Source organism: Vigna angularis, chromosome 5 (assembly GCF_016808095.1).
Source record: "Vigna angularis cultivar LongXiaoDou No.4 chromosome 5, ASM1680809v1, whole genome shotgun sequence".
Classification (NCBI taxonomy): Eukaryota; Viridiplantae; Streptophyta; class Magnoliopsida; order Fabales; family Fabaceae; genus Vigna; species Vigna angularis.
The window spans coordinates 32,807,212-32,834,611 of NC_068974.1; the positions used below are offsets into that span (position 1 = coordinate 32,807,212).

Consider the following 27,400-nt stretch of genomic DNA (forward strand, 5'->3'; position numbering starts at 1 on the left):
TACAAGTTTTTTGTTCGTCTGTTATGAAGCCGATGACTTTAAAAGCATTTTAAAGCAAATAAATATGTATTCTGCACTCCCTACTATCCTAATGAAACTAATTTTTAAGAGAATGACAATACTGATGTTACAATTTGTACTACGAAACTATCTTTTACAAGCTGTACCACGAATAATTCAGTAAAAGAGCCATATAAGAAAATGACCACTGCTTGTACAATCACTGGCTTGAAGACCGTACTTGTTGAATTACGCTGTGGTTTGCGAAACTAACATCAGTTCACCTCAATTTAGCCATATAACTAGCCCGCATTGCTCAAGGAGTGCTGGATTGTTGACCCATTGGATGTTCATCTTGTAAAACCAATACGATGACAATCAATTAGCAAAAAACAGCCTCTGCTCAAAGGAAAACAGTCTCGTATCTCACATCCTTGTCTGCATGCTTACAGAAAAGTACTGTGCAGATAGATAGCAGGAAAAAAAATGGGAATACATAAATGTGCTTTTTATGTCAAATGGTAGTAGCTGTTGAATATGTTCGCCTGTTCAGGCAGTGGAAGGGGTATAACTTCTCTAACGGGCAAAATCAACAAAATATGCAACATTTAATTAACTCACTCAAAATTAGTATAGCTGAATACAAACTTAAAGCAGAGACATACCACTTGTTGAAGCTTTAAAAGATGGTCCAGAAAGGGACCTCATCAGGGGAAAACATTTCAGTAGATATAGATATGGTCTGAAGAAGCTTACTTAGGCAGATGGAAGACGAGGGTTTTTGACCTAGTCAAAAGGAAACAGGTGAGAATGAAGTCACATTTTGAACCCCGGGGGTTCATTATTGTTGCATGTAAATTGAAATTTTAAATCTTATATTACAATATTTGTGATATTTAAATTTCCTCAGCAACAATGATCAGAATAACAAAATAACAATTTTCTGTCAACAAAAATTGCATTGCACTAAAACACCGACAAGACCTTCAAGCAAATCAATACGATAAAAGATCAGATTACATGCTAGTCATCATGAGATGTCTCAAGATAATGTGTTTTATATGTTAAATGTGTTGGCCATCAATTCGGTTAGAGGGAAAAAATCCATTATTTGTCATGCTAGGAACATAAAACACAGTTTTAAATTATGTACCATATTGTTTCAAATGGAGAAGTCAAGCAACCAAAGGAAAAATTTAAACAAAAATAGAAAGCAAAAGTCAGAGTACTACATAATGAGCCCTCCACTCTGCTTTAACATCAATCTGTTGCAAATACATAAATGTAGAAAACACTAAGAACACCAGATATCTACAGCAACCTTGAGCCTAGCTTAAAATAATGTTGTGACCATAATCGCAAATAACCAAATAAAAGGGTAAACAGTGAATTTAGTCCTAAAAGCTAATGCACCATTACTTGGTTCCCTGAAAGAGTAATTTCTCTTTCTCTATCACTTCAGTATCGTTCTTAGAACCCTTACCTGATACACTTACTGTAATTTTGTTCCCTGAACATTGGCCTACTATCATTTTAGTCTCTGAATTTAACCATTTTAGTGCTTAAAATTGATCATTTACTATCATTTAGTTCACAAAAGCTCTTTTGAAATATCCAATTAGTCCTACAAGGGCAGCAAGTGGTTAAACTTAGGGACTAAAATGAAAATATATGGTTAAATACAAAGACTAAAATGACAGTAAGTGATTAAATTTAAGGAATAAAATGATAGTAAAAGAATGTTAATAAACGAGAGTGTTTAAGGACTAAAATAACAGTAAACGCTAAAATTCAGCAACTAAAATGATTGTAAGTGTATCAGGTAGAGGGCTTTTAATGACAGGACAAAAATTACTTCATAATCCTGTTTTCAATTTTAATACTTTCAGGGTCTAAAGAGACATTTTACCCTAAATTAAATTACAGAGTGAATATTTGCCTACTTCTAGTTAAACATCATATTGCATGGCCATACGTCAAAGTAAAAGTTTCAGATGCAAAAACAAAAGAATGGTAATATACAAAGGGACAAGTTCTCCTTTCAATACGGCTAACATTAAGATACTACATGAGGGAGAGTGGTACAAATAATAAATGCTATTACATGACCACAAGGCCAAGTCCCAGAAAAGATTGACATATTTTCCCTATGGCACTGGTACGTTTCATTTTAACTAATAATATCACTGCAGAGAGTATTTATTGCCAATCTCAGAAAGTAATGATTTTCATTGACCAAAAGTGATGTTAGGATGTACCCAACTTGCAGCCAGCTGTTGCAAATTTGGCATTCAATCACCTCCATTGTATTATCTGGCATTTCAAGATTATTCTCGGGGTAGCAACAAGTCATTATAGAATGTTTGTCATGAAAGGGTAAAATTTACCAGCTTTTTTGAATACTTGGGAGTAGATACTAGAGAAACAGCTTCCATGTGACAAAAATCCACATCACAGCCAAACATATATATGTAAAGAGGAAAAGTAGAAAATTAATACACATTTACTGAGACTTGAAACGTTATAAAAAAATAGCAATTTCACCTGAAACGTTAAAATACCTAAAAGTTGTCAGTAAAGCCCGATAGTTTGTCATATGACATTCACAATCCCCTCCCACCATGAGATAAAAAGCCCCAAAACAAGTAAAAAACGTAAAGTTTATCAATCAGCCTTAAGCAGTCAGAATGATCACTTGAAGTAAGCACAAAAAAGTAACTGTCACTGCTTGAAAAGGATTTAACGGAATCTGAGGAAACTAGAATCATTGACCCTCTACTTTCAGAGTTTTAGGAACCAAATCCAGCAGTCAATGTCAACTACACCAAGGTTCCATTTGGAACGACTTTCTTCGGCACTTATTGGATAAGTACTTATCATGTAGACACATGAGTATAAAATGCTTTAATAATCCAAGAGGAGATTTGGTTAACTTGTTTTCATCAGAACTTATTTTGAAATAAGATAAAAATTGCTCAGGGACATATCAATATAAACCATTTTCATAAGCTCTTCCATACACTTCAACTAGTGCATATGCCATAAGATAAGTCCAACTAAGCATTAAATAAACTATTTCAAAGGGATCCTAAAACCCAAGCACAAACTCACATTGTAAGTAATCTATACTAGCATTCCATATCATGTTGGATTAAGCAGCAAGATAAACTGATATTCAACTAATCACGGACCAAACAATACAACAATTGACACATGGAAGGATGAGAGAAATTGCTGATCTGTCTACTTACTCCAAGAGACACAATGACGTTTATCTCACACCAGCACCAAATACTATTCAATTCATGCATACATGTTGCCAAACATTGCAAAACAAACATTAACAACAATTCCCCGCACGACGAGACGCACTGACATCACAAACTCGGAGAATCAAGTTCCAACTCCGCGAAAAAACAATCAAACGCAGGATTCGTTAAGTCGAAAATGCGGTACAGAAACCCTAACCTAATCGTTTATAAAACGCGTTAGGAAGTTGCCGAGTTTAGCCAACATGAAGGTTTCTGTCAAATACGAATGTCTCCGATAAAGACGGAGAGCCCTCTCATGCCAGACAACACCATCTACGATCAGATCCACCACCGAGATAGACGGGAACGCCGCCGTCTCCCTCATCTCCGGTGAACACGTCCCCCGGAGGCCGTGGATCTGCCAAAGAAAATGAAGTTTGATGAGATTCTGATTCAGCTCCCATTATGAAAGGAAAATGCCAAGAGAGACAGAGAGAAAGAACAAAATGGGAAGGAATGGAGTGAGTAATAACACATTATTACTATTACTGTAGCACCTGCAATTTTGCTTCATTATCATTATTTTTCCCTCACCTAATGATGATTTTACTTAACAGAACAAATATATCAATTAATGATTGATTATTAATTTTCTGATTAATTATCTTTGATCACTTTGTTAAGGATATAATATCTTGCCGGGATCATAGACAAAAAATTACACAATATCGAATTTCTATTTCAAACTCAGTATAATACAATATTCTTATCATTTCTATTACACTAATTTGTCATAATTCTATTATTAAAGTTTGATCACAAGTTATTGCATATAGGAAAAAGTTATAAAAAAAATAAGATTTATTTAAGGAAATAAATAATTTCCAACCATTGAATGTGAAATATATTAGTTAAGCATAAATGAAGAATAATTTTAATTTAATTACTACTTAAAATAAAATAACTTAGCTTATAATTTTTTTTTTATCTTTTTCTCTTGTTAAAACTTTTTTTTTCTATTGATCTTGGACTTATTTGTCTGGAATTAAATCCTCTGTCAATTGTGTTCCAATACTCAGTGTCTACTTAAAAATAACGCAATAAAATATTACTTTATTATAACTTATTTAAAGAATAGTGAGGATATTTTATCATATTCGATCACATTATACTTATGTTTATCTTATAATTATCGTGTTCCACTAAACTTAAAATATGAAGAGAATTATCGTGATGTTATCTGTAATTTGAGTATTTTAATTAAATGATTCAAGACCATTATTGATGACAATGTTGTTTAAATATGAAATAAATTGAAAATCATTCTTGATAGAAAAAAAGATAAATAATTTCTTTCTTTATCTATTCATTATTTTATTATTTCTAAATGTCTTGATTTTATCTAAATTTTGTTTAAAAATAAATTAATATAATTCATTTTCTTAAAACTGTTCTATTAGTTCATGAGTGTGGGATTGATTTAGCATTGAATGTCTTACAATTTGTTAATATTTTATGATTGAAGCATGATTCAAGCTAATATTTTTATCTTCCATAATGAATTGCTAGTCCATGATTGTCTTGAATTATAAATATCTTCTAATGGTTTTATGGCATCAAATTTTACACTTAAGGATGTACGAGAAAAAAAATACAAAAAAAAATATAATGTAAACTCTACAAAAAATTTCAAATGATCTCCATCCATTAACATTGTTAGTCTGTTTTTGTAAATTCATTACTTTCAAGGTTGAATAAATGTTTATCTTCTTTGGTCCATCCAAAGGATACCGATTCACCTACTATAGTATTCTAATGTACTTCAATTACATTCCAAATTCATCTATATTAGTAATACTACAATCCATCTTCGAAAAACATAACGTTATTTGATTCAAATCTTAAGGATGACAACTAACCTGTTGCAACATCTATTTTCACAAACACTTTGTTAGCATGTTGAGATACTTTAACGATGGTTATTGGGATTAAAATCAAAATAAAATCACAGCAATGAAGATTCCAAAAATAATAAATAAAAACAAAAAACAAAGGTTATTTTAAGAAATTTCTCCACCACCTTCCATGTTTCTTTTTATAAAGAAGATTTGTAACAACATTCAGAATTTCATTAATCAAAAATAAGTATACTTAATCTATAGATATTTTTTGAAATATATATATATATATATATATAATCAGACTCATCATTCAAGATAATTACTAATCAAATACATTAGCAGTTTAGAATATTTTAAAAATAAAGTTTTTCATAACTATGTTCATTTCAAATGTTCATCAAGAATCCTAATTAAACAAATATTATTTAGTTTTCAAAGTCTTTGACTGAGTTTTAGAACTATTAGTTTCATATACACTTATGACTCGTTATGTGTATTAATATTTGGGTATGAACATTCTCTACCCACTACCACATCTACAATAAAAAAAATCACATGTTACCTAATCCTTGTTGGATATCTGTTTAAAAAATATTAATTAGTATTTTAAAAATCATGGATACATGTAAATACTCACGAATAATTAAAAAAAATTATAACTGTTTAAAATAAAATATAAATAAAATTACAAAAAACAGATATATAATATAATATTAATTAAATTAAATATAAATTAATATTTAATTTTAATTAAATTTAATAGAAAATATAAATTAATTTTAATTTTTATCAACTTAACTTAATAAAATATAAATTAAATTTTAATTTTAATTTGTTGCGGTAATGGATACTCATGGTTACAGGTAGAATGATACTCGCACTCGATCCGTTTATAAATGGTTATTAAAATACTTATTTCCCGTGAGTAATAAATACTCTATAGATACCAACTATCCTTCACAGATTTTATCTGTAGATACTCGTGAACCCAAGTATTTTTGTCATCCCTAGATAATACGATCATTACAATGAAAGAACAAAACAACATACCAACCAAAATATCAAGATGAGCTAATGTTTTTAAAAGAGAAGAGAAAGAATAAAACCAAAATGAGAAAGTCTCGAAAATAATTTAAATATCAAACATGTACTAAATCAGTAATTTAATCAAACAAATTTCACCGTACATTCATTTCCCTTACATACGGCCAAAATCCGTATGTGAGGTCCAAAATTTTTATGTAAAATAGTGTTACATACGGATTACATACGGACAAAAATCTATATATAAAATGGTCGTAGGTAAGTTACATACGGATATATCCGTATGTAAGTTACATACGGATATATCTGTATGTAATTTACATACGGATAAATTCGCAGGTAATGTTTGTATGTAATTGTTAAGAAAATCTTACGACACACACTCAGATATTTTCCTGAAATTGAGTCTTGTTATTCATTGATAATTGAAGGCTTTAAATAGCCGTGACACTTACAATATTACGGGAATAAAAATAAAATCTGAAAATAAAATATCAACTATCTTAAAAATAAAATTTATTTAATCTATCATAAAATAATATTGTACCTATATAAACCGAAAATCATAACTATGTATTCCTATTTTATCTCTATCAAATCAAATTAAATATTATTAGACCCAAAAACTAATAAAATGAGATTTAAACAAAATAATTAATAAAACCCTAAAATTTAAGTTTATCCCAACAAACTCCCACATAAACTTAAATTCTTCCTTCCTTCCTTCATTTGGCTTTCCATGTGCATTATCCCACACCAGGTTTGCTTCTTTCAATCAGATTTGAGTTGAAGTTATCCAAGTTCTTGCTAGTCATACTTTGCTTCAAACATCTTCTCTCCAAGATTTTCAGCTCTAGCTCATACAACCAATTTTTCTTCGTTTTTGCTTAGGTTGCTAGACGACCATGCTTATCCTTTAAATATAGTACATGATCCTTCATAAAAATTGAATTACCTTTTTCAATTATCTAACTCATGCTTAAAATATTGATCTTCAGCTCCAAAACATAGTAAACATCTTTAATCTCTCCAACTCGTCCATTCTTCTCATATGTCGGATTGTTCCACGCCCTTTCACGGCCACCTTGGAGTCATCTCCGAAAGACACAAATTTGGCCTCCACCTTGGTGAGTTTATCAAAAAATTTCTTATTCCCACACATATGATTGCTTGCCCTAGTATCTAGATAACATACCGAGTTGGTAGAAATCTCATCAGTCTTTGATTTCAAGTAGGGTCCAACATCCGCCTTCTTCAGCTCCTCAAGCTCAACCCTTTGTTTATTCATAATCTCATTAGCTTCATCTAGAAGCCTCCCTATCCACCGAATCTCTTCATCTTTGTGTTTGAGTTCTTTCTCCAGGATTTCGTTCCCCACAATTGTTGCATCCTTTACCGAGATTACTTCACTCATTGTTGGGATTGGGCTCTCCATGTCCACTGCATTCGAGCTCTTCGCCATTAAAAAAATTCCAAACTCTTATTTTGCATCTTCAGTAACGAGATTAGTCTCTCCCTTTATCTCGGTCTTGCAATACTTTGTAATATGGCCAGCCTTGCCACAGTTGTAACACTTGCTTGATCTACACTCGTTTGCATAGTGGTCATACTTGCCACACTTAAAACATTCAACTCCTGACCGATCTCCTCGGTCTTTCCCTTGTTCTCGGCCACGTCAATTATGTTGACCGGTTTGCTCTTCTCTATCATTCTCAAAATTACCTCGGCCACGTCCACTTCATCCTCGACCTCCTCCCCCTCTACCGCCAGGACCTCGGCTCTGAGTAATCCGAGTTTTATTTGAGTTAAATTGTACATGTAATGCTTGATCGTCGGGTTCAACCTGATCATCCCAACTCCTTCTCCTTTGCTCGTGGGCTTCTACTGACCCAGCAAGTTCATCCACTATGAGAACCGACAAGTCCTTCGATTCTTTGATGGTGCACACAAGCCATTCTTTGACTTTCTTTGAAGGCTGGTTTTCGAGCGGAATGGTTTTGACCTTGAAAGTCTTTAGGCTTCGACCTGCCAAATAAGCCTAGACCTATTCTAATAGATTAGGCCTAGATTCCCCAACTCCTAAAAAAAAGAATTTGGATCAGAATCGCAATTTTGTTCAATTCAGCAGTAGTTGGAATGGTGTATCCAGCAGATGGTCTTTCATCAGTAAGCGATGTGCTAGTCTTTGTTGGTGAATGCCTATATGGTGTTCAAGTCTCCGGTCCTTGTCCTTCTATCTACTAGTGGTGGTATCCTAAGATTTCGGTTTAGAAATGATCGATTTCTGTAACTATAAATTTCATAAGAGAAGAAAGATCGTAGCGTAGAAAAGAAATGCCTTTCCTTCACGGGCTTACATAGTGCTTGTGCTAAGGTTTGAGCTCGACCCAAACAACGACTAACAAGCCCCTGAGAAAGCCTTGGGAAAGTCAAGCGTGTTAGCTCTTTGAAGTGAAGGCGCGCATCCTCTTGCTGGGAGAAGATAAATCGTTTTGATTCGAGGCAGATCCCTTTTTTGTTTGCCTTTACGAGTTGAGTAAAAAAAAAGATCTCGTTATTTCTTTTTATTTAAGGTAAGGTTATAACACTCTAATGACAAAGCGTCCGCTCACTGGCCCTTTGAATCTGGAGATGTAGTTGCGTGTACTGATTCTCATCGAGATTGGGTTGGTCTTCAGTGTACCGCTTGTGTAGCCTATGCGAAGCGAACAAGCAAGGGATTGAGGCGAAAGCGGCGTTCGCGCATTCGTTTGTTTTGGGTACAAGATCGAAAAGAATGCATTGGATGGATGCCCAGGCATTGAGAAGGAAGGACGCTTTCAGAGGCGAAAGGCCATGGGGAGATATCGTCTGTGATCCATGGATCTCGGATCAGGAAACCGTATCCAAGCTCCGCGGCTAGTCTGCGCTCTTTGGACTTTGAAAACCTAGCGAACTGAAACATCTTAGTAGCTAAAGGAAGGGAAATCAACTGAGACCCCGTTAGTAGCGGCGAGCGAGAGCGGATTGGGGTTTGAAGAAAAACAAACACGAAGCTTCGTTTCTCTTTCGAGTATGATAAATCCCTCAGCAGCAAAGTGTTCACTTCTTTTTCGCCTGGTTTCATTCGATTGGATGATGGAAAAACCAGCAAGCCCCTTTCATTGAAAGGGCACAATGAACTGTAATTATGAAAAGGTTGGAAGATCTGGCCAAAGAAGGTGATAGCCTTGTAGATTTGTTCCCATGGTTCGATCCTTCCCAGTAAAATGCGGCGTGTTCGAATTTTGATCGCTTTTACGCGAGAAAGGGGGACCACCCTATAAGCCTAAGTATTCCTCAATGACCGATAGCGTACAAGTACTGTAAGGGAAAGGTGAAAAGAACCCTATTTAGGGAGTGCAATAAAGAACCTGAGATCCGATGCGAACAATCAGTCGAAGGAGCTTAGAGCCTTTACTTGAGATTTAGTAAAGCGCACTCACTCTAACGGCGTACCTTTTGCATGATGGGTCAGCGAGAAAATGGGAACAGCAGCTTAAACCATTAGGTGTAGGCGCCTTTCAGAGGTGGAATCTTCTAGTTCTTCCTATTTGACCCGAAACCGATCGATCTAGCCATGAGCAGGTTGAAGAGAGCTCTAACAGGCCTTGGAGGACCGAACCCACGTATGTGGCAAAATACGAGGATGACTTGTGGCTAGGGGTGAAAGGCCATCCAAGATCGGAGATAGCTGGTTTTTCGCGAAATCTATCTCAATAGAGCGTATGATGTCAATGGCCTGAGGTAGAGCACTCAATGAGCTAGGGTACTTTCGAAATCTTTTGTAAGGGATCTCAATTTTTTTTCCCACAACCCGACTAGATGGCATTTGTTCTCCATTCCTACCGAGTTGGTTGGCCACCTTCTCCACCCGAGTTATGTACTCGGTTATATGCTATTTGGGCTCCATCTTCAATTGTTCAAACTCTCCTCTAAGAGCTTGTATTCGGACTTGTCTAACAGGATTGTCACCTTTATACACAACCTCTGATATCTCTCAGGCTTCCTTTGCTGATTTAGCATTCGCTATTTTTTCGAATCCCGACTCATCTACTGCATTGTAGAGGAAATACAATGCTGACTCATCTCTTGCACGTGATTTCTTTAATGCGGTTATATGTACCGCCTGATGTTCATCTTCATCAAGTTCAACGTACTCGTCTTCCACCATATCTCAAATGTCTTGGGATCTCAATAACGCCTTCATCTGTACGCACCAATTATCATAATTAGTTTTTCTCGTCAATTGTGGAAAACTCATATCATTAACAACTTTTGTCATCTCTCTCACAAAAAAAAAATCAAGCACTCATTTTTTCTCTCACGATGTTTGACTCTCTCCTCTCTCTCGGTACTCAAAGCATAAAGCTCTGATACCACTGTTAAGAAAATCTCACGAAACACACTCAGATATTTTCCTGAAATTGAGTCTTGATATTCATTAATAATTGAACGCTTTAAATAGTCGTCACACTTACAATATTACGGGAATAAAAATAAAATCTGAAAATAAAATATCAACTATCTTAAAAATAAAATCTGTTTAATCTATCATAAAATAATATTGTACCTAGATAAACCGAAAATCATAACTATGCATCCCTATTTTATCTTTATCAAATCAAATTAAATATTATTAGATCCAAAAACTAATAAAATGAGATTTAAAAAAAATTATTAATAAAATCCTAAAATTTAAGTTTATCTCAACAATAATATGTTTATTAGTTTTATTAATATATGATTTCTAACATTGATCATCTAATTTATATTTTACTACAATTCTTTTATATAAGCTTGACAAAACAATAGTACCTGTGAATGAATATGTTCTTCAAACAAAATGGTTTATAGGAAAGACAATAAAGAAACATCCACTTAAGGATCAAAGGTGCATTAATATGAATGCCAAAAACATGTACTTGTAATCAGCTCAGGTTATCATACATTAATATTCCATAATTCAATTTATTCAAATGATAAAGCATCAAATTTTAAATCATAAAAGTTGTGAATTCCTTAATATAACTAGTTAAATTAATTAAACAATTGCCTCTAACTTGTTGAGGATAACACCTTCATATTTCATTTGAAACCACTTCATAGCATCCTCTTGGTAACACGATGTTGAATCCTTTCACGAGACTTGGAAAAGTAACGATGGCCAACATAATAACCAGAACGCTCCAAAACGATAAAGAAATTCATCTCAAACCTAAAGAAGAGCCAACACTCAAGATTCTCGCTAACAAGACCGCATGAGTTTAACTTTGAAGGTGTTGTTGTTGCATCTCAACAGTTGCTTAATTCTGGTTACCAAAAGAGTGACTATTGGAATCTGATTTTGAAGCAACTTTACATTTGAAAGTGCCCTCAGGCTTGATCAGCATCACACAAGGACAACTCGGGATGTTGGTCTCAAATATTTCACTAAACCTAAAATCAAACATAGTTAATGTCAGTTGGAAATTACATTCACAACTTCTGTCATCTGCATTAAAATGTGAACAAATTTAATCTAGGCACCATATAAGGCACACTTGATCTGATCTTTCCCTTCAATTCTAGTTTTATCTTTTAGCATGATGAGATGAAAAGACACCTACGAGAGCAATGAATGGATCAACTTGATTTTAAAGTAACAATAAGTATAATATAGCAGAAAAATTGACTTTATAAGAGTGCTCAATGACTACCTCACATAAGCAGCATAGGCCCAACCAAGAGCAAGTGTTAAGCAAATCATACACCCCTGTATAGCAAACATAAAATTCAGGTTTTAATGCAATGTTCTCTTAAAACGGTGGAGAAAACAAAGCGAGATTTTATTTTATGGAAACATTAATCATCATCCAATATTGAAATGCAAGAGTTGTATTGCGATACTTAAGACTGCAACAAATACACATAGTGCATATTCTGACACTTAAGGTTCCCTTACCTCCATTATTATTTCCATTTCATTCAACAAACATGCAATTTTACAACCTGAGCTTGAAATGCAGTTCAAGGTAAATCCCTTTCAACTATGCATAATTTTCTATCTCAACTCTTAACAATGCATAATTTTTTTATCTCAACTCTCTACAAGAAGCACTTTAATGTGACTTAATGTCCATACTTAAAATACACACATCACAAAGGCTTGGGTTAAAGGTTTTTATGCTTTTAACGAAAAAAAAAGAACCCAATTAATCAAAGGCCACTTAGGAAAATCACATTCAAGAAGGACCTTCATTCCAACATATCGCAAAAGGTAGAAGTTGCTGAAGAAGTCTTGATTCCTTTTAGAAAAAAAATCTTTGTCAGGGGCCATTGATGAAGATAAACCAACCTTGGCTCCATGTTTGGACTGTCTATCAGATATTAAGGATATATTTGTGATTACACATAACGATGACCGTGATGATACATATAAGAACAGTTGTCTCCATAAACACCCTATCATAATATCAAACAAAGAAAATCTTTATTAGATGGCTAAAAGTGACTCTTGCTTTCTTTAATGTATATTTTATCATAAAAATTGTGAGAAACAAAAACTAACACAATGGTAAAGAAAGTCAACTAGAAAAAGTAACAAATTTAGAATAACTTTTTCTGTTAATCAAAGCATCATTTGCCATAGTGGAAAAAGACCTTTCTCCTCACATCAATCATTCATCAGGCTCCTCACATCAATCATTGATCAGGTTTCTCACATCAATTATTGATCAGGTACCTGGTAGGAACATTATCTGTTGCATCTACTATTATATCATATCTACCAAATTTGCATAATTAAAACAAAGAAAAACATGGTTAATCATAACATTCAAGCATTATTATCAAGAACATGATAACACAACACCCAAATAGTAAAGCCATTTTTATTTTCACCATACATGTTAAATAATAGGATACAACTAGAAAATACATAAGCTACATCCATGATCAATAATTTATGTATCTGCTAGTAGTACTACTCTAAACTTTTACCACTCTATGTTCTTTTTTCACGAAAAGTTGACCTATCAAGGACAAATTTTTCAGTTCTTCCTCCACTTAAATCGCAGGGTAAATGAGCTATCATATCCTACCAAAAAATTGAAAATATAGGTACCAATTGCATGAGCTATCATATCCTACCAAAGAATGTCGTGATACATACATACGTACATACATACATATATACGTACATATGTACCTATATATAAAGATACATACGTACATACATACATATATACATACGTACCTACATACATACGTACATACATACATACGTAATACGTACATACATACATAGATACGTACATACATACATACATAAAAGTGACCCTTGCCGTTTTTGATGTACATTTTATCATAAAATTTATGAGAAATAAAACCTAACATAATGATGAAGAAAGTCAACTGAAAGAAGTAATAAATTTAGAATAATTTTTCCTGCTAATCAAAACATCATTAGTCATAGTGGAAAAAAGCTTTTATCCTTACATCAATCATTGATCAGGTAGCTGGAAAGAGCGGTTGCATTTACTATTATATCATATATACCAAATTCGCATAATTAAAACAAAAAATAAACATGGTTAGTCATAAAATTCAAGCACTCTTATCAAGAACATGATAACACAACACCCTAAATGGTAATGTCATTTTTATTTTTACCATAAATGTTAAATAATAAGATACAGCTAGGAAATAGACAGGCTACACCTGTGATCAATAATTTATGTAAATGCTAGTAGTATTACTCTAACTCTTACCACTGCTTTTTTTCAGGAAAAGTTGACCCATCAAGGACAAACTTTTTAGTTTTTCCTCCACCTAAATCGCAGGCTAAATGAGCTATCATATGTTGCCAAAAATTGAAAATATAGGTACCAATTGCATGGGCATGTTCAATATAACATATAAACATTAAATATCACTTTGACCCTATTAAGAACGTCGTGATCTAGGTACATAGGTACATACGTACATACTTACATACATACGTACATACATACGTAAATACGTACATACATACGTAAATACGTACCTATATACCTACGTACATACATACCTAAATACATACATACGTACATACAGATATACATATGTATATAAAAGCGACCCTTGCTTTTTTTCATATACATTTTATCATAAAAATTATGAGAAACAAAACCTAACACAATGATAAAGAAAGTCAAATGGAAAAAGTAACAAATTTAGAATAATTTTTCCTGTTAAGCAAAACATCATTAGCCATAGTGAAAAAAGATCTTTCTCCTCACATCAACCATTGATCAGGTACCTGGTAGGCGCATTATATATTGCATTTACTATTATATCATATCTACCAAATTCGCATAATTAAAACAATGAAAATCGTGGTTAGTCATAACATTCAAGTACTCTTATCAAGAACATGATAACACAGTTAGAAAATACACTGGCTATATTTGTGATCAATAATTTATGTATATGCTAGTAGTACTACTCTAAACTTTTACCACTCTATGCTTTTTTTTTTCAGGAAAAGTTGACCGTTCAAGGACAAATTTTTCAGCTTCTCCTCCACCTAAATCGCGGGCTAAATGAGTTATCATATTCTGCCAAAAAATTGAAAATATAAGTACCAATTGCATGGGCATGTTTAGTATAAAATATAAGCATTAAATATCACTTTTGGCCTTATTAAAAACGTCGTTATACATAAATACGACATACATATGTACATACGTACATACGTAAATACATACATATGTATCTACGTACATACATACATACATACATACATACATACATACATACATACATACATACGTACGTACTTACCCACGTACATACGTACATACCCACGTACATACGTACATATGTACTGTTAAACTGGTTTTGGTCTCACAAAATTAGAACAAAGCTAGATTCCCCACTAATGAAGTATAAGGATAACCTAGGTATCAATCCTTAGACTCGGTACAATTAAGTTTTGGAGTGCTTTGTTAAATCTTGTGTTATTTATTTAGTAATTATTTATTTATTAATTATTTACTATTGCAAGGTGGGGAAAATGAAATTTAATTGAAAACAAAGAAATCAGAAAGAAAATAGTAAAGAAAAGGAATTTGTTTAAAAGGAAAATAAAGATATAAAATGTAAAGAACTAAAATCTAAACTAAAGTAATGAAGCAATTGGATCTAACTAAGCATACAATTCAAAAGAATAACTATTCTAACATATGAATGCTAAAAATTAACAACGCAAGAAAATTAAAAGCAGCTGGATATGGAAACAAATTTAAACCATGAACAAAGAATGAAAAAGAAATTATTTATGCACATATCGGAACCAAAATTTAAAGAATGAGAACAAGGAAAATTGGTTAGAACAAAAACTAGAGTCGAATTCATATATATTCAATGCACAGGGTGGTTGATCACATTTCAGGAAGACATCATGTGAAAATAAGCCCATTATAGGGTCTTAAAGTTCATTTTCAGAACTTAAGAATCAATGATCATCACTCAGTTCATCAAAACCATAATGAATCCAAATCCAATTTAGCTGCAGCATTTTGATTAAGTGGTCTTCAACCCATCAACGACCTTATTCCATGTGTAGCTCAACTTCAATTGCAGCAGTACAGCGACCCAACTCTTCTCAATTGATTCAACCTTTCAGCTCAATAGATTTAGACACGGCCTAATTCATCAAACCAGCCCATCAACCCTGCACAGTTGACCATTGACCAAGCCCAAAAATCTGGAAAAAAATGTATTAAAGAAGAGTTAAAACAAAAAGAATAACCTAAAAGAATATATTTTTATTTTGTTTTCTAAAAGGAAAAAGAATCTAATTCTTTAAAAACTAATTTTAATTACCTAAAAAGAGAAAATTAACATAATTTTTATTAAAAGCCTATTTTTACCTTTTTACACTAAACTATTCTATTTCTAAAAAAAATTAAAAGCTAAAGAACCCTAAGAAAAGATTTTCAACCTAGAAAAATATGCAAATCTAGAGTGTTATCACGTACATACATACATATGTACATATATACAACATACATAGATACAAACATACATACACACATACACATACATACACACATACACATACATACATACATAATATATGTACACATATTACTTCTGACAAAATGTTTCAAAAACTCTAAACCTATGATGTTTACTACCAAACTCTTAAATGATGTTCGAATACTTAGGACCAATGTCTCTAACTAAATTATGACAGGATTAACCCCACTAGCTCTTAAAGTATCATCCTCTTTCATATCATACTATTTGTCATGTGAAGTCTCCTTTGACTCACACCACCAAGATATTAGACTTTATGTGAGTAAGATAGTAGTTGAAATAGGAGAGTCTAACCCCTAAAGTCCTCTTCAATACACTTTGACATCCTATATAGTAGTATTTTTGTTCAATGAAAATAACTTTTGGAACTCAACCACACATTAATACTTCCAACAAGGTTTTAGGATTACTTATTTTCAAAAAATTTAAGTTAAGAATTCCACTCAGTGAAAAGTTTTCTACTAGCTTCCTGTAAGGCTTTTGCGCCAAAGTGTACCGATGTGTCACCTAGCATAACTGAGATAGTGACTCACTGTCATGTTGCACCTAGTGCCATCTAGATGCCACCTTCACTAGAGTTCTCTAACAAAAATTTTAAACATTTTTGCTCACTCTCAAGAAAAACATCAATGCAGATCTAATATTTTAGCACCTAAGACAATCACTCTTCTATATTTCTAAATCCTTTATATTTTCTATTGCACTAATTCTCAATAATTTTCTCATCTCATCAAATATATACCACATTTAGTAATTATACATTCAAAAGTAACACGTAGAAATCTATATCAACATAACATAAATCAATTATTATCTTCCATCATCTTAAAACTCAGACTAAATTAGTTATCATGTTCTCCAATTTCAACTACATAATTTCTATTCATTTTCCTGTCATCTCTACAAACTCAATCAAACATTAAACGGGAAAAATACAACAACCTACATTTATACAACAACACATTAGTTCTCATCTTACCATCTAATTTTTGCATTATAACATCCTTTCACAAATATTTCATCATAAATCATTCTGTCTCACAGGTATGAGTCATGATACAGCTCATTCACAACCTCACAAGTACGAGTCATGATACAACTCATTCATAACCTTTCCCTGTCTTTACTATGATTCATTTTCATTTCTCTCGTTCACCTACAACCTAAACACATCACAATTTCATAACATTCACAAATTAACACAACAAGCATATAACATTACCATATTTTCAATTTCATTGAATCAATCCACCCCATACCCTATCCTACCACACTCTAAAATACAAAATTCCCAAATTTATTTCAACAAAAATTACCCAATGTTTCAAAACTTTTACAACTCATTCAAATCATATGTTAAGAAAGACTTATAAATTATTAGTTTTTCTTACCTTGCAGACTTTTCTAGCACTACTTTTTTCTCCCAAAACAGCTCTACACCTTGAATCACTCAAACTACACAACCAAAGACCCAAATAACGATCAAGACACAAATTTAGTGTGTCAACCACAGGAAATTTCATTAAGGACAAAGAAAAGGCAACATGCAAAGTAAAAAGAAACTTCATGTAAGAGAAAGCATATGGTTCTATAGAGAATGAACAGAAAATTGAACTTACCAATACAATAAATTATCTGGGATTTTTGGTAGAGTTCCTCGAGTAGATTACTCTAGTTGTGTTAAATCTTCAAAATGATTAAAGTTGAATAAGAGATTAGAGGTAGGAAAATAATTTTTTGAGAGAATAAAGTCAAATAAAGGATGAATTTTTATTAAAGAAAGAAGTGTTTCTTGGTTCTCAAGCTATTTGCTTAGTTATTTTTAAACCTTTTCTTCAAGAAGTTAGAGTATATATAATTGAACAATACTATTGGTGTTTATTTTAGGTCAAACAAAGCTTTAGCTTTATGTAACTTGTATACCTTGAAATCTTCCCATTCCTTTATATAATTTTAAAATTGGTAGTGTAAAATTCATCATTTTTGCGAATGATTTTTGTAACATGAAACCATTTTAAAAATATTTATGGAACTTTCATCTTTGTTGAATTTGTCCTAAACTGGTATTGGTTAGTTTAAAAGTTTAAAAGGTTTTGTTTCAGAATGTAGGATCAAGTTCAATGGTCCAAAGTTAGGTAAGTCGTCTAGGATCCAAAAGTTGTCTTGAAGTCCAAGTTCTCTCGTAACCGCTATCCAAACAGCTCAGAGGATACTTATAGAAGACACTCTGATGTCAAAGTCAATTCAGCGTTGGCAGTTCAAATATTAATAGCACAGTAAATATAAATCACCTATTTTCTTACCTCAAACGTTATTTATAGGTTAGAGCTAGTTTTTTATTAGTATCGACTTAATTATCGACCAATTGTATGTAATCATATTTTACCTCCAAGTTTATCAGCATTAAAGTTAATTATTTTGATTCATGACCGACCGGTTCACTTTCGTGACCGTCCGGTCATAAGAATGACTAGTACATATTCAAATAAAAGTTAATCATCCGATTTGTAACTAATTGTTCGATTTGTGACTGACCGAACGACCCTACACTATAGGTTTATTTTGGAAAAATAAAATCATAAAAATGTTATTTTAATCATTGTATACGTGAATGATTTTTTTCCATAATTTTAAAGTCTCGATTTGTATTTTTCCAAGGATCTAATTTGTAGATGGTGAAATATAATTTGAACATTGTAAAATTCAAAATAATTAGTTTTATTGTTTATAAATTTTGAAAAAAATAAATAAATGCGATGAGAAAATATAATAATAGTACCTGAAATTTCATTAAAATTTTGTATGTTCCTAAACACTTCTTTCATAATATGAAAAAAAGGATAAAAAACGTCGCCTGAGAGATTCGAACTCTCGCGGGGAAACCCCATGTACTTAGCAGGCACACGCCTTAACCACTCGGCCAAAGCGACATTGTTAATTGAAGCCACACATTACAAGTTATAAATATATATGTATATAAATGGTGGACATTATCATGATAATTTTAGAGTGTGATATAGATTATCAAGTATACATTGCCCATATTTTTTAATCATAAATAATTTATCATAGCTTATTAATTAAGTAATTATATTATCTAACTCTTAATGATAAAATTACCGCGTATTTAACTTGTCTTATAATATCATTAATATTTTAAGTAATTTTAATTTTGTAAAGGTTCTTAATAACAATAACTATGATACGAGAGCAATGATATGTAACACTTTCATTTAAATGAAACATTTTTTTTATCCCTTTTTTTTTCGCATCATATGGAACACCTATATTTATATTTGTGTATGTGATGACCTAACAATAAATTAAACGTCCACAGCCAATCTTTCTCCAATCAATAGTAAACAAAATATTTTGAAATAATGTAATCTTATTATAGTTATTTATAAACCACTCATTAGGAAAATAACATAATATTATAATATAAAACAAGAATTGAAGAGTTGATTTAGTTTTGATTTAATTTCCTTGTCTTAATAAGTAGTTTTTATCCTCAATTCATAATAATTACAAGCGTCACATTAAACTACAATTGAAATGTAAATTTTTAAGAGTATTGTAGAGTTTTAAAATAAAATAACTTAATTTTCTCATATATTTTTTTTTCAATTAATGTGGGAATTTTAATTTATACTTAGATTTCTAATATATTTTTTCAATTGTGAATTAAATTTTATTATGGATTTAATATGAGATACTTATTCTACCTATTTATTTCAATGCATTTTCTCTATATTAACTTATGTTAGGTTTTTAGCACATGACATGTATTTTTATAGTCTATCTAAGTGGAATATAAAGAGAAACTATAAACTTTAAACTTATCTTTCTTTCAAGAGATGAAAAGATAAAAGGTGCAGAAATGCTTTACAAGGGAGAATTTCAATGCTAATTTTTTTTTTGTTTTAAACTTTCACCGCAAACTCTTATGATGTGTTTACTTTGAAGGAATGTACGGTTGGTGAAGAAGGAAAAAGAAAAAAAAAATAGATTCATGTTGTTCATTTCATCTGATTTGTGTAGATTTGTGGGTGAAGATTTGAGGGATGGAAAATAAAATTGCAAAATAGCTTTTGTTATTAATGATACTATGTTTCTTTAAGGTGAATATAAAAAATATTAGAAATGTGAATAATAGATAACGAAGCAAGTGCATGTTAATAATAATAATAGTAATAATCCTAAAAAAGATATTGTTTTACTTAGTTTATTTAAAAAATAATTTTAATTTTTTTTTATAATATTTTTTATCAATAAATATATTATTAATAAATATTTTTATTATTTTTATCACTAAGGATATTTTAGTATTTTTTATTTTTTATCAATTTAAACATTTTTTTATCTAACATCCGTCAAATATTACACTAATTTTTATAAACTTTACTTCCAAATCCACTCTAACTCACTTCAAAATCCTTTAAAAAAAACAACACTTAATTTACTTCTTCTTCCCCAAATTCATCCTTATAAGTGAACACACCTTTAAAGATATTATAATCATTTTAATCAATTAAATAATTAATACTAAAATATTATATAAAATAAAATTAGTTTATTTAAAGTTTCATATTTTATTTTAATGTATTTTAGCTTGAGTTGATATTTTTAAATATTTTGTTATATTTAATTTAATTTTTGAAATTATTTTTTACTTAATTTTAATCTTTAAAATTTGTATCATCTACACTAATCAAATTATTCACAAATTTTCATTTCATTTCTTCTTATCTTTTTCTAATCCAAACAACTTTACTTTTATATTCATTTATCTTCAAATTCACCCATTTTTATTCTCTCAAATTAATTTTCGAATTCAAACATAAACGTTAAAAATTTTCTATCTGATATGAGTTATTTATATAAATCACCGTACACCTTATTCAACACAAAATCTTAAAATTCAATATTTGTATATCTTTTTTTTAATATACAACGTAATTTTCTCATTTTTTGTTTGTTAAAAGTGAAACTTTCAATTCACATTTGAATTCTTGTGTTCCGTCGTTCCTTCTACGCATCATATTCCGTATTTAACTAGAGATTAACATGTCTTCTTTTTACACAAACACAATAATGATCTTTATTTAAAAACCCTGTATAACTTCAAATGATGATAAAATATTTATGTTTAAATGGACGTTTTCCATATATAAATTATCGGAATCATCCTTTTAAAAAATGATGTGTCCAGTTCCTTGTTAAATTGTGAAAATAAATTACATAAAAACATAACCATTCCGGTGTAAAATTAACATTTGTTCACATTTTTTCATCTATAAATCAAAATTTCCAACCCTATCCAAATACACATTAGTTAGGTCCACACAATTATTGTGGTTCAATTTTTTTTTCAATGCACCCGCTCATCCATACTAGGTGGTTTCACCGATTGTCACATGGGACGGTTATAGGAGCTGGAACCCCATTGTCACTGTCCTATGCATGGAGACATATAGCTATTGTGGGTCCCAATTGTGATTATTCAGAGAAGAACACTTATGGCAAGTCCAATGTGTAAAGCATAATTTTGGTTGATATGAAATGTCATATAATTAAAATTTTAAAACTCAATTTTAGAATTAAAAAAATATTTTTAATTTTAAATATTATTTAGTCTAGTAAATAAATTATTAAAGTGATCTTACATTCAAATAAAACTTATAATATTATGTAATTTGATAAATTAAATTATAACAATTAAGACGAACTTAAATTTGTAACTAAATATACTTTTACAACAAGTCTTATCTAATCTTCTCAACTAACAATGATAGCTACAGCATAAAGATCAATCAAATGTTCCCCCTCTCATGTTGCTAAAGATGTTTTCTTCTCTTTTTGGTTGATAAAAAAGTAACTCTCTTAAGTTTCTTCAACATCTTTGCCAAATCTATGAGCGATTAATGACTTTGGTTTTAGTTACCTTCTTCCAGCTAGAGCTTCACTCCTTTTGCCACAAAATGAAATGAATCGAACCTTTTGACCTCTAAATTTAATGATGTTCTAGAGACCAACTTAGACATGTCCTTTTAATTAACTTCTTTCTTTAAAATTTAGATTATTTGGCAAAATAATCCATACACCTTTTTTATTATAAAAAATGTCAAACATATTTTTAAAAAATTATTTCACCGTCCTCCTTTTATAGAAAATGTGTCGTAACAGAAATTTCTGTGACGATGCTAATTTACTATCCCACTAAGCCGCGGTGACCACATCTTAATTGAGTTTTGCTAAGAATGTCGTGAGAACAATGATTATAAATATTGACCATAATTTATTAAATAACTATAATGTAATTAACAAAAACATTAAAAACTACTAAGAATGTCCAGATGTCAAAATATGTGATAATAGATAATAGAAAGAGAGAAAAAGTAACAAAAAATAACCATAGAATAAATTAATATTAAGAAGACATGGCTCTTAAGAGGGTCAATACAGAATGATACAACTTACAGCTGACCCGGAAAGACAACAAAACAATGTTGGAGAGATCCCTAGAAACACATAAAAAACATCTTCTCTAATATTATAAAATGCCTCAACATGTTTAGTAACGCAAAGTCTACATTAAAATTACATAGCAGCACAGATTGCCCTATATATAAATTCCTACTTCTCCAGAACATACATTAAGGCAATGACTTATGTGAGCTATTGCCTACTGGCTAAGGAAACCAAAAGGAAGAAAATTTACCATTTATATAAAATCAACCAGTGAAATATGGCAGAAAACTTAGGCAACCACACCCTTATCCAAGATAGCAAATCACCATCCCTCTAAAAGCTTAACTTGCAACGGGTTTTGCAATTACTTTCTTGATGGCTTCAGCATATGTCCTGTGCTGATAGGTCAGAGTGGATTCCAGCAGGTCGAAGAGCGAAGTCTTAGGATTCCAACCTGGCAAATTATCAATAAGGTCAAGTAAGATACATTCTTAGAAGGTCAAATAGAGTGAGAAAGTGACGAAATTTACCAAGCTGCTTGTTTATTATGGTCATGTCAGGAATTCTCTTATCACTGTCATCATATCCCTCACCATAAAATTCTTTTGAGCTCACATCAATGGTTGGGGTTTCAGGAGTTTTTTCTCCACTCACCTTTGAGTAAACCTTTAGAACGAAATAGAATAACAATTCATTATTGAATTTCAGAAACAATAGGCTTAAATTCTAACAGTAGGTCGAATAATTAAAAACTAGATCACTTCACCTGAATCATTATTTCAGCGAGCTGCCTAACAGTAACCTCGTTGTTTGGGTTACCGACATTAAATATATGACCATTAGCTCTGGCAGGATTTTCCTGTAAAACAAGACATGACACTCAGTGAACCAATAATTTAAGATGAACAAAATCACATGGCCTGTGTTTAGAAAACAAGTAGTCCCAAAAATAACGAAAAAATAGACAAGAACCTACAATCATCAACAAGACAGCTTCAATAGCATCTTTAATGTAAACAAAGGTTCTTTGAGACTGTCCCCCGTCTACAAGCTTGAGGGGCTCTCCTCTAAGAAGATTCTGCAGTAAAAGAAAAATTGAGGAATTTTGAACAATTTTTTTAAAACTCAGAACAAAATTCAGCAAAAGTAAGTAACTGACATTGCTAAAGCATGCAAGAACCCGAGGAACACCCTCACTTGGACCATCGATGCCAGGAATGAAATCCATTCTAGGTCCAATCCAGTTAAAAGGCCTAACAATGGTGAATTCCAAACCATTTTCAGCACCCTCAGCTGCCAACAATCACATAAGTGAGAACAATCAACACTCATCATTGGATTATTTAAAAAGAAACACTACATTAAAACAAAAAATAAAATAAATCTCACCATAAATCAGCCTCTCAATCAACTGTTTAGCACAGGCGTAAGACCACCTCTGCTTTTCAATAGAACCAAAAATGCAAGGAGATTCGTCTTCTTTAAGGACAAAGTACGCCGGATCCTAACACAACATAACAAACACATATAATCTAATCTCATCGCAAGAAACAACAAAATACCAAGTCTTGCAGCCAATCCAAAACCAGAAAAACATATAGTGAAGAATTCTGCAAAATTGAAAAAACCAACACTAATCTGTTATCCTAAAGAACAAACAAAAACCATAACGATAATTAATCAAAACTCACAATACGTCAGCTTCATGTAACTGAATTAAAAACCGGAATGCATGTGAAGAAGTACATGCAAAATCCAAAGGCAAATCCATCAAGAAAATCCACATTACCTTAACCTCAAAAGTACATAGTCAAAATCACATGATAAAAAGACAATAATCATACACTAGTAACAACCTAAACAAAACGTAAAAAACAATTAGCCACGTCACTTCAATAAATCCAAATCACCGACAAATTCCAAATTAAGAAAAAAGCACAATTCACAATGCACAGATCTGGAACGGTCGTACAAGAAAACGGTTAAAGAGAAAAAGAAAGATTACCTTACGAAGAAGACTATCTTTGGGGAGAAAGGCTCCAATCGTTTTCCCGTACACTTCGCAAGTGGAGAAGTGGATAAGGCGCTTGTTATTCTCCGAACAGTATTTCACCTACAAAGAACGAAACGACGTCGAATCGAAACCAAATCTTTAAGATTCGATTTTGAATTGAAACGTAACAGGAAGCAGAGGAGTACCACGGGGAGCGCGTCAATGAAATTGCTGTAAATGGTGTCCAGCGGGCGCGTGTTGTAATCCGCAGGGGTGCAAATCGCAGCGAGATTAATGGTCTGGAACAGAAAGCAAGGAGTAAAGAAATTGAACAGAAACAAAAGTGGAAAAAGAAAGATAAAACGAAAGGAAATAGAAGTGGTTGTGGAATTACGAGATCTGCCATCTTGATGAGACCTTCGAGACGAGAATCGTGTTTGATGTTGAGGCGGTGGAAGGTGATGCGACCGGCCCAAGGCAGAGAATCGGGTTCCAGAAGGTGCTTGATCTTGTCATTGTAAACGTCCAAGGCGAAAACCGTGTGAGGGGTTTCGTGCATGAGTTTCTCGCAGAGGTGCGAGCCGATGAACCCACCGGCACCGATCATGCAGATCGTGATAGGCTTGATGGGGTTACCGTCCAGATCCACTCGCGCCATTGTGCTGCTTCGATTCATACACCAAGCAACGCTACCTCCAATTCGTGGTGATTATAACGCAACTCAGCGAGTGGACTATATATAGAAGGAAGAAATGCAAAATAATAAATAATAATTATTATTATTATTATTATTATTGTTTTATTTAATAATCTCGGAATGAAAATGAAATAGAAGGGTTGAAGAACGTGCATTTCTACTTCCGATTGTGAAAGCGTTTCTAGGACCCTTTTCCAGTTTTCCACGCGCCTTTTTCGCGTCTACTCTCTACTCGCTCTGGTACCCGCCAGGGATGAAATAAAATCTCTACTTCCATTTCATGGAACTATTTTTTCCTTTTCAAAATAATTTATTTTATCATTGCATATATTTAAATTAATTTTAAGTGGTAGATTTATATTTAAATTTATCTGTTCACATAAAATCTATGTATTTATTTCTGACATGTTTCTAGAATAGATTATAAAATTTCTTCGACAGAGAAAAACTATTTGATAGTATTAAAGTTACAATTATTTTCTGCAATAGATTACTTTTCATTCAAAGTCTGTTTTTTCCAATCCATATGTGGATTTTAAAATTTAAACAAAAATTGAAAAATTATCTTTGTTGAACATATTTTTCTCTTCATCGTGTAATAATTTTTTGAAACTAAAAGCATTTGAATTATTATTGTTACTCTTTATTTTTAAATCCAGCCAAATTTTTCTGATTTAATATGGTCTCCACTGTATTAAGCTAGGGGTATTTAACTTTTCTTCCAATTTTACCCTTTCAGCTTTAACCACCTTCTCCATTTAGTTTGAGTTAATATTTTCAATCATTCTTCTAACATAAACATGGGAATATGGTTAACTTTCTTTTGTGGGAATAATAATTGTTTATACACATAATTTCACGATAAAATACTTCAAAACAATTTTTATATTTTTACTTCAGATAAATTTTTATATTTTTACTTCAGATAAATTTTTATAGTTTATTCATTTAAATATAATTTAATCTTTATTAGAAGAAGTAAATCGAGACGGGCCAAGCATATAAACCCTTAAAATCACTAGAAAAATGCGATAAGGACTGATATTTGGTTGTTTCATCTATCTGGAATCATTTTATCTCATATCTCCAAATTATTTTAAAATTTTAAAATTATCTTTATAATTAAAAAATTTATATTTTCTTTTTATTAGATTTCAAAATTTGATAAAAAAAATTTATTGAATTTTAAAATTTGATAAAGGATTTTTTAAAATTTTATCGATTTTCAAAATTTAATGAAAGATTTTTTTATTGAATTTTAATTCTTCAAAATTTGATAAATATTTTTTTATTTTTTATCAAATTTTGAAATTTGATAAAGTCTTTAAAAAATATTTGAATGAAGTCTGATTCTCATAATTTATTTTTTAAAATTTTATTTTTTTATGGAAAATTCTGCAACCAAGTGAGAGAATGGATGGCGCTCATTGGTATGATTGTCCTGACTTGTATTTCTGCTTTGAGTCTCTTTCATTTGTATGGTGGTCACAAAATGAAAAATGTATGTTGGTAGGTCGGAAAATACCAATGATTCAAGTTAATAGCATGCCTACCATTCAACCAATTGTACGTTGCAAGGTTCTTCGTGTATGGTGTGTTGCAGTAGTGAATGATTATAGCTATACCAGAATGCGTACTATTACAATCACAAGTTAATAATTGGTGGCCAGTAAAGTTGTCGTTCTTTGAAATTTTAAGCCCTCTTGCATGTTATATGTTTAATCCTAACTTTATAACATTTTTTTCAATTATAACTTTAAATTATTTAAAAAATAGTTAAATATATTTTTCGTCATTTAATTTTTAAAAATAATGATTTTGGCAACATTTTAACATGTGATTAGTTCATATTAGTATTTATGATTATTATTATTGATTGTGGAATAATTTTATACCAATTACATAATGACACGTAGATAATGTTAAAATGTTGTCAAAGTATCATTATATAATTTTTAAT

At 31.5% G+C, this 27,400-nt stretch overlaps 1 protein-coding gene, 1 long non-coding RNA gene and 1 other non-coding gene across 3 annotated transcripts; all 3 read right to left on the bottom strand.

The window, feature by feature from the left end:
* Positions 1-84: 84 nt before the first annotated feature.
* On the bottom strand, positions 85-3,767 carry LOC108340211 (uncharacterized). Its single transcript, XR_001833182.2, has 3 exons — positions 3,469-3,767; positions 666-786; positions 85-354 (listed from the first exon to the last, which is right to left on the bottom strand). It is a non-coding gene; the product is annotated as an uncharacterized LOC108340211 (long non-coding RNA).
* Positions 3,768-19,127: 15,360 nt separating this feature from the next.
* On the bottom strand, positions 19,128-19,209 carry TRNAS-GCU (transfer RNA serine (anticodon GCU)). Its single transcript has one exon. It is a non-coding gene; the product is annotated as a tRNA-Ser (tRNA).
* Positions 19,210-22,678: 3,469 nt separating this feature from the next.
* LOC108340810 (UDP-D-apiose/UDP-D-xylose synthase 2) lies at positions 22,679-25,461 on the bottom strand. The gene is made up of 9 exons (XM_017578398.2): positions 25,138-25,461; positions 24,950-25,042; positions 24,756-24,863; positions 24,140-24,254; positions 23,910-24,043; positions 23,727-23,828; positions 23,517-23,609; positions 23,281-23,416; positions 22,679-23,204 (listed from the first exon to the last, which is right to left on the bottom strand). Exons 1-9 carry the CDS (start codon positions 25,417-25,419, stop codon positions 23,092-23,094), a joined length of 1,176 nt encoding a protein of 391 aa, XP_017433887.1. The 5' UTR covers positions 25,420-25,461; the 3' UTR covers positions 22,679-23,091.
* Positions 25,462-27,400: the final 1,939 nt, after the last annotated feature.